Source organism: Geotrypetes seraphini, chromosome 8 (genome assembly GCF_902459505.1).
Source record: "Geotrypetes seraphini chromosome 8, aGeoSer1.1, whole genome shotgun sequence".
Taxonomy (NCBI): Eukaryota; Metazoa; Chordata; class Amphibia; order Gymnophiona; family Dermophiidae; genus Geotrypetes; species Geotrypetes seraphini.
This window is the reverse complement of record NC_047091.1, coordinates 156,994,217-157,008,092: the sequence shown is the minus strand read 5'-3', so window position 1 is coordinate 157,008,092 and position 13,876 is coordinate 156,994,217. Positions and strand designations below refer to the sequence as shown.

The 13,876-nt window shown below is 42.0% G+C and overlaps 1 protein-coding gene across 4 annotated transcripts in view; it reads right to left on the bottom strand.

The window, feature by feature from the left end:
- MORN3 (MORN repeat containing 3) overlaps positions 1-13,420 on the bottom strand; it is a 31,268-nt gene extending 17,848 nt beyond the window's left edge. For 3 of the 4 annotated variants that reach the window (XM_033957267.1, XM_033957265.1, XM_033957268.1), the window contains exons 1-3: positions 13,183-13,420; positions 12,523-12,678; positions 7,378-7,535 (exon numbers count right to left, since the gene is read on the bottom strand). In XM_033957267.1, coding sequence (XP_033813158.1) covers positions 7,378-7,535; positions 12,523-12,667 — 303 coding nt within the window. In that variant the 5' untranslated portion in view covers positions 12,668-12,678; positions 13,183-13,420. The remainder of the gene's footprint in view (positions 1-7,377; positions 7,536-12,522; positions 12,679-13,182) is intronic. The other variant, XM_033957266.1, reaches the window with a different exon arrangement.
- Positions 13,421-13,876: the final 456 nt, after the last annotated feature.

Here is a 13,876-nt window from a genome sequence, read left to right as displayed (position 1 = left end):
GGTGGAATTCAGTATGTCATATTTACAAAATGGAGAGGGTGCTGGCCATGCAACAAGGAAATGATCATAAGTTTAAAAAGATTTGGGGGCCATTGATTACTTATTCTAATAATCAGACATCTTAAACACCTTGGTATTAGATAAGGTATAGGGAGGGTGGGGTTGGGAAAGATAATAATTGCTAATTGTTTTATTATTTAAAACCCTACACGGAGACAGCCCATCATACCTGAACAATCGCCTCATCCAAGCACCCACCACCAGACACAGAAAAACGCACTCCCCATTCATACCCCCCCCAATCAAGGAAGTAAAAAGAACAAAACTACACGACGGCCTCCTAGCCACTCAAGCCGCAAGGCTGGACAACCAGATCTCCAACCTTCTGATGACCACCCCAGACTAAACTTGATTACTGTAATTCTTTGCTGCAAAACATTACTCAAAAAGAAAAAAAACGATTACAAATTATACAGAACATAGCAATCAAAATAATTCACAATGGTAAAAAATACGACCACGTAACACCTCTGCTAATCAAATCACATTGGCTGCCCATAAATAATCGAATAATTTATAAAATAGCTCTACTTATTTTCAAAACACTTAGTACCAATGAACCACAATTCATAGACCGTTTATTAATACCCCATTCTTCAAATCGCTCTTTACGTTCCGATTCTCAAGAATTATTAATGGTTCCCTCTTTAAAAATAGTAGGGACAAAACGCCACGATATTTTCTCTGTAGTGGCTCCTCTTACTTGGAATTCTCTTCCTCTATATATCAGGAAAAATAAAAATTTAAACCAATTCAAAACCAATTTAAAAACATTTCTTTTTAAATTATCTTTCGATCTCTAAACTCATCTCATTACCAATTTCGAACAGAGCACCTTCAATCCCGTCCCATTGTTTTTCCCTCCCCTTTCAGACCTCTCTCTCTCCCTTTTTAGGGAAAATATTTTTGTAACTTTAATTCCTTATGTTTCTTCCATATGTGTCATAGTCTGTCAATATTGTTTTGTGTGTCAAATTCCTATTAGTTAAAGAAATATTATTTTACTGTTAATTTACCCCTTATTGTGTTCAATATTATATAGTTTAACGATGATTGTTATACTTTGTAATCGCTTTAGTTTGTAATAAGCGATACATCAAATAAATTAAACTTGAAACTTTGAAACTTGAAAACTATAGGACGTTCAGAAAAGAAATAAAAACCACACTTTTCAAGAAATTCCTGAAGCAGCAATAACAACACGACCTCTTCGTAACTTTAAAACTGACATTTGATCTACCCATTACTGCACTAATAATAACAAAAGAATCTCCAATATGACCACCTATTAACTCTCTTACAAACCACCCCACCCTCAACAACCCGCTAAATGTTCTTAAGATCTACAACTTACCTCTCTAGCTAATCATTGTAACTCTGTTTTTTAAATTAACCTTTTGTAATCCGCCTTGAACCGCAAGGTAATGGCGGAATAGAAATCCCTAATGTAATGTAATGTAATGTAATGTAATTAATAAATGGGTGTGTGGGAAGGGATTCTTTTATATTTATATATTTTAAGGATTATAAGTAAGATTGTCAAGTGATTTGTTAAAAATGTTTCTAATTGATTATTATACACTTGTTATAAGATTTGAAAATGAATAAAGATTTTTAATAAGAGAAAATTCTTAAACACAATTGTTCGTTATTGCTTTTTTTTGATCGAAGATTTATTGTTTTGCCTGTCTCCTGCATTTGTTTTAAGCATTATGTGTTTGATTTTATGTAAACAGCTTAGAGTTATACGGTATAGAAATTTTAAAAATAAATAAACAAAACAATACAAAGAAGTACAGTAATACTGACATACGCCACAGGTCACCTTTCTTCACGGCTTGTATGAGTTTAATTGTGCATTAGTAAAGGTTTATGCTGCCTAGGGCAAGCCTAATAGTCATGGACTGCCAAGCACAAGACTTGGCTTTGATTTCCAGGTCAGGTCTTCTGCTCCCAGGCTGAGACGATCTGGAGACAGTGCTCCTCCCCCAGCATCATACAATGGCAACATTTAGTAGCCAGATAAAGGGTTTGCTTTTAGGGATCCAGAAAGGGCCCAAACAACTTTGACTACAGGTAAGCTGGGAGAGAATGTACACCACAGGAGAAAAAAAAATGCCTGGCCAGGTCCTTGTGACTGAAGGCTCGTGGTGCTGCTGCCCTAAAGCATAGTCACAGATAGCGGGACAACGAGAGATGCTTTTCAAAAGGGATCTTTATGCATAGCTATACCAATCTTCATAAACCTCAACAATGGCAGCATTTTGACACCACTATCTGTGACTATGCTTCTTGGCTCTGTGGTGATTTTGTGTCACTGTCGTTTGTGGTGCTGTAGCCCTAAAGACATCCGTTCCAATTGAGCTGAAAACCAAAGGAGCAGAAAGAAACACCAGGCTGTAAACATTAATAACAGCAAAAACAGCTCCAGTAGATGGCGCTTGAAGGAAGGTGTTTCTGCTAAGTCAACCCCATGTAGTGTTAACGAGAGCCTTCTTCAGTTTAATACAATTCTCTCTGGTGTTGGAAACCAAACATGATAGAAATCACCTAAAATAGGCTACTAAAGGTTAACAGTTCTGTAACGGAAGGCTAAACTTATCAACTCTGATGGAAAGTTACATTGATTTGTAAAATCTTTTCACATATTTCAACACATAGATGGATTGATTCACAGCTCAGATAGTGGGAAGGCAATGTTAAACCTGGTAGATCCAGCTGGGAAGAATTCATCCCATGTGATGGCCTTGATGCTTCATGGAGTGGTGTGAGAAAAAAAAGTCAGATAGGAGTGTTCTTTTATGAAATAAAAAAAGGTCCTTTACATTTCAAAGGACATCCTCAATCACTAACATAGTAACATAGTAGATGACGGCAGATAAAGACCCGAATGGTCCATTCAGTCTGTCCAACCTGATTCAATATTAAATGTTTTTCTTCTTAGCTATTTCTGGGCAAGAAAACTAAAAGCTCTACCCAGTACATTGCTTGGGTTCCCACTGGCCAAAATTTCCGTCAAAACCTACTCCAGACCATCTACACCCTCCCAGCCATTGAAGCCCTCTCCAGCCCATCCTCCCCCAAACAGCCATATACAGACACAGACCGTGCAAGTCTGCCCAGTTTCTGGCCTTAGTCAATATTAATATTATTTTCTGACTCTAGATTCCTCTGTGTTCATCCCACACTTCTTTGAACTCAGTCACCGTTTTCTTCTCCACCACCTCTCTCCGGGAGTGCATACCAGGCATCCACCACCCTCTCCATAAAGTAGAATTTCCTAAAATTGCTCTTGAATCTACCAAACCCTCAACCTCAAATTATGTCCTCTGGTTTACCATTTTCCTTTCTCTGGAAAAGATTTGTTCTACCATTAATACCCTTCAAGTATTTGAACGTCTGAATCATATCTCCCCTGTCCCTCCTTTCCTCTAGGGCAGTGATTCCCAACCCTGTCCTGGAGGACCACCAGCCAATCGGGTTTTCAGGCTAGCCCTAATGAATATGCATGAGAGAGATTTGCATATGAATGGACAGACACAGACCGTGCAAAGTCTGCCCAGTTCTGGCCTTAGTTCAATATTTAATATTATTTTCTGACTCTAGATCCTCTGTGTTTCATCCCACACTTCTTTGAACTCAGTCACCGTTTCTTCTCCACCACCTCTCTCGGGAGTGCATACCAGGCATCCACCACCCTCTCCATAAAGTAGAATTTCCTAAAATTGCTCTTGAATCTACCAACCCTCAACCTCAAATTATGTCCTCTGGTTTTACCATTTTCCTTTCTCTGGAAAATATTTTGTTCTACATTAATACCCTTCAAGTATTTGAACGTCTGAATCATATCTCCCCTGTCCCTCCTTTCCTCTAGGGCAGTGATTCCCAACCCTGTCCTGGAGGACCACCAGGCCAATCGGGTTTTCAGGCTAGCCCTAATGAATATGCATGAGAGAGATTTGCATAGGATGGAAGTGATAGGCATGCAAATTGCTTCATGCATATTCATTAGGGCTAGCCTGAAAACCCAATTGGCCTGGTGTTCCTCCAGGACAGGGTTGGGAACCACTGCTCTAGGGTATACATATTCAGGGCTTCCAGTCTCTCCTCATACGTCTTCTGGCGCAAGCCTCCTATCATTTTCATCGCCCTCCTCTAGACTGCTTCAAGTTTTCTTACGTCGTTCGCCAGATACAGTCTCCAAAACTGAACATAATACTCCAAGTGGGGCCTCACCGGTACAGGGGCATCAGTACCTTCTTCCTTCTACTGGCTATGCCTCTCTTTATACAGCCCAGCATCCTCCTGGCAGCAGCCACCGCCTTGTCACACTGTTTTTTTCACCTTTAGATCTTTGGACACTATCACCCCAAGGTCCCTCTCCCTGTCTGTGCATATCAGCTTCTCACCTCCCAGCATATATGGTTCCTTCTGATTATTAATCCCCTATTGCATTACTCTGCATTTCTTTGCATTGAATTTTAGTTGCCAGGCATTAGACCGTTCCTCTAACTTTTGCAGATCCTTTTTCATATTTTCCACTCCCTCCTATAACCAGCAATGGCCAAACAAACTTCAAGCACCATATTAGAAGTAGACCTAATGCTGATCAACTTTGAATCAAATATTAACTCTTGCATTTCCAGATTACAAGCCTGAGCTACATCTGTTCAAATGAAGCTCAATGCGGCAAAAATTAAATTATTGTGGTTTGGCCTGAAAATTGATCTTTTACCTTCTTCGATAACTTTGAGTTCTGGAGATCTTTTGAAGACTGATTTTTCATCTAGGGTATTGGGTATTTTGCTGGACTCTTCCCTTTCCTTTCAAAGTCAGGTGAATCATCTTTTAAAAAAATGTTTCTTTAGTCTTCAAATGTTACGGAGGGTGAGACAGCTATTCTCTAAGCAACATTTTGCTGTATTGGTTCAAGCCATCATTTTGGCTCAGTTAGACTATTGCAATTCTGTTTACATTTGCTCTAGTAAAGGAAATATCAACCGGTTACAATTGATTCAGAATACGGCGGCCAAATTGATTTTTGGAAAAAGGAAATTTGATCATGTATTTCTATTACTGGCTCCCTATTCATCTTAGAATTTGATTTAAATGCGCTTGTATGATATTCAAAATTATCCATGGTCTATTTTTGCCTATAGTCCCTCTAACATGGAATTCTCTTCGGTCTTTTGTTTCAAGGAATTCTCAGAAGTACAAACTTTCATTTCCTTCAGTGAAAGGGATAAAGCTTGCTCCTTTTTGTATAGGTTTAAAATGATTTGGAATGAAATTCCTAGTTATATTCAGGGCAGGATTAATTCTTCGAGGGCCCCTAGGCACACAAATACACTGGGCCCCCTAGCCATACCCCGCCCCATTCATTTACCTGTTTTCTTATTTTCTTTTATTATAAAATTCAAAACAAACAAAGATTACCATAACAGTGTAGTTTTAGTTCTATGCAGGCCCCAAACATCTCTGAACAAATCCCCCCTTCCTTCCTACCTACTTGCCCAGGACTTTAACTCAGAACCCTTTCCATACACATATAAGTGTTCAAATGCATTGTAAAGCAGTAATACTATCCAAAACATAAACCTATAACCAAGTTTGCAACTCCTCTCAACTGCCTCACTCTATGTTGTCCAACTGTAATCCATATGTATGTATAAACAACCAAATCTGTAACTCCTCTAGTACGTTCCACTCCATCTCTCCACCCCTGGGGACTGTCATTAGAGGGGTGCAACCAGGGCCCTTGCCCTGAGCCCTCATGTCACAAGGGGCCCCAAGACAGTGCAAAGCTGTAGGAGGCCCAATCTGCTGGCAGGCTTTGGGGCCTATTCCACTCATCTCTGGGTCTCAGTCTAAAAGTGTCCCTGCTCTCCCCTCCCCCATCCACCTTTCACATTAGAAGCTTTTTATGATTCACCTATATTTTCTAATGATTCTTATAGACAGGCCTTTGGATTTTGTTGGATTTAAATTTTATTGTACATCTTTCCCAAATGGAGCTCAAGGCAAGTTACATTCAGGCACATTTCTTTGTCAGCCTTCTCTTAGTCTGCTGCTAAAATCTAGTCAAGAAAATGTGCCTCTGTCTACCTACAACAAATCCGATTTAAACACCACACTAATGCTCACTTTTCCCATGCACAGCAATGAATGCTTCCCCCCTCCCCTACTTTAAGGCTTCCAATTACTCCCTCCCCTCCCATCAACAACTGGGAGATCTTAGGACACAGTGCCCAGCAGAGAGAGAACACAGCTGGGATGAGCAGGGATGAATGATACAGGCACCCTTAAAATCCTTGATCTTACTTACTTGGCAGGCACAGCCCAGTGAAGCAGAGTTTGAGACCCAGAAATGTGTCATTTCTCCCACCATCCAGGGTCCTCATGAGAAAGGAGGCAGGGAAGGCATGATGCAGCGTGCAGAAAAAGGCAGTCCGGCCTAGTAAAAGGCTGTGGAACCTCAGGAGCTGGTGAGCGGCACCTGCTGAACCTGTTACACTCAGCTCTGCATTCCGTCGCGAGGACAAGAGTAGGTGAAGACACGGGAGCAAGGGCTTTTTTTTTTCTGGTTCACACCCAGTCCACTGATATTGATTTATGCCTTGCTTAGCTAAGGGGCAGAGAGACCTGGCTGAAAGATAGCTGGGTTTGCTAAGACAATGCGTGTCTTCAAAAGGAAATGATGTTTGGGAAAAAAGCACCATTCTCATCCTGGTGAGATGAAGTTTAGGGTAATGTGATAAGCAAAGGTGGAATATTGGCAACCGTCTGTTCTGTTGCAAGTGGTGCTGCTGCTCAGACAAAGCTTCCCTATGACTGCCCAGGCGGAAACAGGAATCTGCATCAGAGGAGAAGCTTTGGGATGAGCACCACTTACAACAAAATGGTTGCTGCCGGGGAGGGGGGGGTGCGTTGCAGATCTTTCCTGGGGGCCTGTCACCGTTTGGGGAAAAAAAAAAAAAGCTGAGTCGTCTTCTTGTTACTTCTTTCTTCAGCGGGTCCCCCTGGTAAGTTCAGGCCCTAGGCACGTGCCTCCTGGGCCTACTACCTGTTAATCCGGCCCTGGTTTTATTAGAACTCTTTTCTCTCTCCAGATTTTTCATAAATCGATGAAAACAATGCTATTTCAACAGTTTTTGGGAAATGGTTCTGTTAATTGTCTTTTGTTTAGTAATTCGCATGTTAGTTAACTGAGTCCCTGTTTATTGAAGTCTTATGTAAACCGAGTCGAGCTCCGACTTTAGGAGATGATACAGTATATAAATCTAAGGCTTAGATTAGATTATTAGAAGCACTGCTTACATGTCGCTTGTCATTTTTCCACCAGCCAGAATATGCTTTCTTATACTTTCCAGTCACCACATTTAGAATACTGTATGTCCCAAACCCATTTCGTTTGTCAAATTTCCAGTCTCCATCATAAACGGCTCCATTATGTCTCCAGATTTGAGTACCTTTACCTGTTACGAGAAAATAAATGATATAATAATTACGTAACTTGACACTTTCTGGAGTACTGGAATAAAACAGAAAATATTATATTAGCTGAGGCGCTAGTGTGGGGGAAGGGAAGCCTGTAAATTCTTCTACTTAAGCCCACTGGTGTAAAAAGGGTGGGAGGCACCTGGAATGGTGGTGCTCCGCCCTCCTCTTGCCCTCTTTTCCGACCACCTGCCCCTTCCCCCCTATCTGTTTAGCTTGCTGCTGACACTTACATAACATAACTTTATTCTTCTATACCGCCATAACCGGATGATTTCTAGGCGGTTTACACTGAAGAAGGCTGGACAATTAGCGAAATACAAAATAGTTTAAAAAGGACAAAATATTTCTTAAAAGTACGATACAAACTTTTACTTAAAATACAATTCATTACTGATAATACTCACATTAAGGAAATTAATCTATCAAACAACGTTGTCTTAATTACTTTCCAAAAAGTACAGTAGGACGATATGGCTTGACAGATACATTTGCCCAACCAAGACTGCTGTTTACCTGCTTGAAACGCAAGGGTCTTATCCAAAAAAGTCTTGTATCTACATCCATTAATTTTTGGATAAGCAAATAAGTATAAGCTTCTAGTTTTCTTCATCGGACTATACAACACAAAGTATGAAAGGAGATAGGTTGGAGATCGTCCCATGATCAGCTTAAAACAGATACAAGAAAACTGAAATAAGACTCGTGCCTCAGCTCCCCTTCCAACATCACTTCCTAGACAAGGGACCCAGAAGTAACATCAGGACAGAAGCGCTGAGGCCAGTTGGAGCTGCTGCTCATGCCAGCACAGAGCTAGAGATATGGGGGGGGGGGGGAAGTGAAGGCAGGCATGTGGTGGGGAGGAGAGGTGCTGGCACCCCCACCAAGACAGCACCTGGGATGGTCCACCCCCCCTTACTATACCACTCCTTTAAGCCAATGTATTAGAGAAACAGAGAAACAAAAGTGAGCAAACCATTTGGTTCTTATCTAGTGTTATCTACTACATTACTATATAGCAGACCCTCAATATTCGCGGGGTTAGGGGCAGAGCCGGCCCGCGAATAGGGAAAATCGCAAATAATTTTGGGGGCCAGCTCTGATCCGCCTCCCTCCTGCGTCCCCGACCTTACCTGCTGGTCTGGCGGCGACATGGGGCAGGAGCAATCTTCTTACGCTCCTACCCCATGCAAAGCCCTGCTGTGAGTTCCTGAGGTCTCACGAGACTACAACAGGACAGGAGCTCCTACCCTGCGTCGCTGCTAGACCACCAGGTAAGGTCTGGGGGATGTACAGGGCAGCGTTTCTCAATTAAAAATCAAGGCTAAAAAAAAAAATTGCAAATAACTGAATTTGCAATTGGGAAAACGGCAAATCGGGAGGGGGGGCGTATTAACAAATGACACTACCTAGACCAGGGGTGGGCAACTCTGGTCCTCGAGGGCCAGAATCCAGTCAGGTTTTCAGGATTTCCCCAATGAATATGCATTGAAAACAGTGCATGCAAATAGATCTCATGCATATTCATTGGGGGGCAATCCTGAAAACCCGACTGGATTCTGGCCCTTGAGGACCGGAGTTGGCGACCCCAGACCTAGACAAAAGGGTGGGCAACCTGTGGCCCATGAGATTAGTGTAACTAATGTCAGAAAACAGCATTAACCAGAGTTTTGGAAATTTTTAATTATTTCAGAATAGCCTCTCTATCAGTTAGTTGCCATTGATAAGTAAATATTTAACTAAAAAATTCTGAAAAGTGAAAGTGTTGGAAGTGGGAATGAGTGGGTACAGCTCCTGCCTCATTAAGAGGGGGTATAAGTGATGGTCAGGTGGGGAGTGGGCCACTAGATATCAGGGACTTTTTATTCTGGGAAGGCAGGGGAGGGAGGGGTGCCACTAGACATTAGAGCAGGGGTGTCCAATGTCGGTCCTCGAGGGCCGCAGTCCAGTCGGATTTTCAGGATTTCCCCAATGAATATACATGAGGTCTATTTGCATTCACTGCTTTCATTGTATGCTAATAGATCTCATGCATATTCATTGGGGAAATCCTGAAAACCCGACTGGATTGCGGCCCTCGAGGACCGACATTGGACACCCCTGCATTAGAGAAACAATTTTGTTGTGGGGATTACAGGTGAAAATTTTTTTTTATATCATGGAGGGGAAGATTTTGCAGGATGAGACAGTGGCAGAGAAAGGAGATGGGGATCAATGTAGACTGCCTCAGACCTGTAAGTACGGACCACCCTGGAGACCGGTGCCTCTCCTCTTTGCCCCCTCCCCGCTTGCTCCCACTATTCTGACATCACCACTCTCCCTCCCAATACCTCTTTACAATTTTGCCTGCAGCAAGCAGGCTGTCTTATACACAACTCATCCCTCCTTTGATATCACTTCCTATGTGCAGGACCAAGAAGTGACATCAGAAGGAAGCCTTAGCCAATGCAAGCAGTGGCTATTCCAGCCTGCTCGCTGCAGGTGAAGATGGGAGGATGCAATGCAGTAATTTTGGGACAGTAGGGAAGAACTGGGGGCACAGCAATGTTGGGGTGGTGGAAAGTGCACATGGGGCACATAAGGTGACGATGCCAGGTGCCTCCTGCTTAGGTGCCAACATCCCTCACTACACCACTGCTGCTGCCGGGAAGGATTGTGTCAGAGGGTTGTGCAACAGTGGCAGGGGAAAAGAGTGGGTATCCCTCTTGCTGCTGGGGTGGGGGGGTGTCGGTGGGTTGTGCGACAGCGGTGGTGACGGGAAGCAGTATGCATCCTTTCCACTGTCAAGAGGGGGGGTTGTGCAATAGCAGCAGGAGGAAGCGGGTGGCGAAAGGGAGTGGCATCCCTCCTGCTGTTCTTCGATTTGGAGTTTGTTTGGGTTTTTTTTTCATTTGCAGGGGCGTCTGAGACAACAAAACTTGCTTTCCTGTCTGTGCCTGAGCCAATCAGTGGTCAGGAACTGATTGGAAAGTAAGGCTACGACAGTTCAGACCCTGCCAGAAAAATTTGTCCGCAAATGTGCTACAATAAGGTTAGGGAATCACCCAGCGATGACAGAGAATTGCCTGGAATGCTCGTTTTAATATTAATGACCATGTACTACATTTGAATGGCAGAGTTGGAGACACCTAGGAAGCTTGGACAAAACCACGATGAGCTGTTCTGATAATCGCCCGTTAAAATACTGCCCCACTAAACCAGCAGGAACAAGTTTAGCGATCACGTTAAAGGTTTGTTAGGTTTTGAGAATCTGTCCCTAAGTGATTGCCTAGGGCTGCACCATTGGAGGAGGATGGGGGGGCAGGTGGCCAGCAAGGAGCTGCATTTAAGGCAAAGCAATAGGTTTGTGTGTCTGTCAGGACCTATCAGCATGTACATTTACTCTCAACTAAGATGGACAGTTTTCAAATAGCCCAGTAATCTTCATTAATTTTCAAGCAGGGACCACAACTGGCAGATTCTGAACCAAGAAAGGCAAACTCTTGGAATATTTTCATCCATTCAATGGTTAATTCTTGCTTGGATTACTGCAATGCCCTTCTTAAGGGCACTACAAAAATAAAAAAATAAAAAGGCTCCAAATGGTTCAAAATACTGCACTAAAAATTGTATTTAACGCAAAAAAATACGATCACGTCATGCCTCTTTTACATAAAGCTCACTGGCATAGGATCACTTACAAAATTCTACTTCTAACTTTTAAAATGAAAGCAAATAGCCAGCCAGAATTCATTAATAATTTGCTTATCCCCTATAATCAAACTAGGTCTCTATGATCTACCGCGCATAATCTCTTTACTGTTCCCTCATTTAAACAAATCAGTACTATGAGGACCACAATTTTTTCTGTTAATGCTCCTTTTCTTTGGAACAGCATACCCAACTACTTGCGGGAAAATACAACACTGATCAAATTTAAGGTAATGCTAAAGACATTCCTTTTCCACGATGCCTTTGTAACCTAAACTGTCCTTTTCAGGACAACTTGGTTTTAAGTAATATCTCCATTTTTATTTCCCCAACCTTTCGTTCTTCCCTTTACGTGTCTTCTTTTCTTTCTATCAATTGTAGTGTTCTAATCCCTTCTTCCCTTCTGTCCCTGTTCGTCTGTGTCCTTAAATTGTTTTTTTCCCCTTGGTTTTAGACTAAATTCTATTTTAATTGGTATATTGTTAAGGCATTTTTGTACACTGCCTACAAGGTTCGAGTGGGTGGTATAGTAAATTTGGAATAAACTTGAAACATTAAAACACACCCACAAAGCAAAACCTAATCCAACTGTTGCTGTATAACCCCCCCCCCCTTCCGAACACATAAACATGCTGGCATTAGCATGATCAAAGTAAAACAGGAATAAATAATTAATAAAATACAACCTGTCCATTTGATGAGTATTAAAGCTAGTTTTAGGAGCTTTTTTACTGTATATTTGTACAGTCATCAATACCCATTGTTGAAAGATAAGTGGGTGGGGGTAGGGAGCTCATGCAGACTAACGCAAAAATGGATTACAAGAGTTGTATTAGTCTAATCTGTTTATTGTTGTATTATTATGTAATGTAAGTTATGCAATGTACTGGAATAATAAGGTAAAATAACACAAAGTAACCCTACGTAAAGTCTTGTAAAGTTATGTAAGATAAATTATGTAAACTTAATGCAAGTTATGCAAGCACGGTAAGGATAATGTAAAGTAACGCAAAGTAACTCCACGTAAAGTTATGTAAAGTTATGTACGAAAAGTTATGTAAAGTTAGGTATGCAAAGTTTGTAAAGTTATACAAATAATTGTATTGTCATCGCCTGGAAATGACCAGCCATCTTCTAATGTAATCCGCTTAGAACCGCAAGGCACAAGCGGAATAGAAATCACTAATGTAATGTAATGTAATGTAATCAATAAAAACTGTTAAACCACAGAGCTAGTTTTAAGGAACAGAAGGCAAATTCACAGTTTCTACTTACCATGTTTCAGGTTGTCCAACCACTCTCCCTTGTATTGATCACCATTTACAAAATAAACCGTATGCCTTAATCCAGTCTTCTGCGCCTTTATATCCCACTCTTTCCATAATGGTTCTATACTTCGGAGATTTTTATAAACGGGCATAATGTTAGCAGCTGTAACAGAAAACACAATGCAGTGAAACAGACCATGTCAAGCTACAGTTGTGCCTTTTGTGACTTAACTGCCTAGGTGGGCTGGGAGCAATTTTTGCATCCTATGTGGTGGTGCTCATACAGCCCCCTGGAAAGGTACTGCAGTGAAACTGGCAGCCCTCGTCTCTATTAAGCCAAGCAAACAGTTTAGAAAGCAACACATCCCATGAGCAATAGGAAACAGGGCTGCATGCATTCACTTCAGAGAGCACTTAACTGTTTCATGGATAGATCTGAAGATAAATAAGTAATCTACGGCCATTTGGACTGTAGCATTCTGACAAAAAGTTAAAACAGATTAAAAATGCAGTAATTTTGTATTTTAACTAAGTGCACCATTAAAAAAATAATGTACATCCTCCCTGTTCTTGCTTAAAATTTGCCATTAATGTACCTCCCCCCTCTTTATTAAGACTTGCAAGATCAAACTGTAACCGAGGGACCAAGAGCCTAATAAACACGTACTTTTACAAATTCTAGGTTACCGTGATTTGGTTTTGCCGCTTGGGCTCTTCCTATTTCCCACCTTTATTATTATATTTGGCACGCCGACGAGTTCACTTAGTTACAGCATCTGGGCAAGCTCAACACACCGAATCCCGTAGGAGCCATCAGCAAGCCCAAGTGGCACGAACAAGAAAAAGGGACGTAAAATTACGGTCTCGCGCTGCTTTCCCCTACCCGGATTCTCGAATCTCGACACCCTGGCTCGTGCGCGCGCGCGCACAGAAACAGTAGCCATGGCAACGCCGGACGCCAGGGCGGGGGGAGGGACCACAGCAGTCGCTGCTGCTGCTCCATAGGTACAGTACGGAGTAGAGAATGACAAGGGCCAACGGGATAAAGTTTGTTCCCAGCTCCACCCCGTCTCCGCAGGCTCCGTCTTCGGCCCGTGAGCTGTCCCCCTCCCCCCCCCCCCCCCGGACTCTGTCCTAATTTGCATAAGCCCCAAGCACATTATTTTATACTGAAATCTTTTTATTCAAGTATAAAAAGGGGCAATATTCTGTAAATAGTAACTGTTTATAAATCACAAACAGAGCCTTCCATTTCGATCTAGTTTTGCAACCTTCCCAACTACTGTATTTAGTTGCCTATGGGCTCCTTTTACAAAGCTGCTGTAAAGGTTTCTATCAAAGCCGGTGAGGTAAATGCTCCG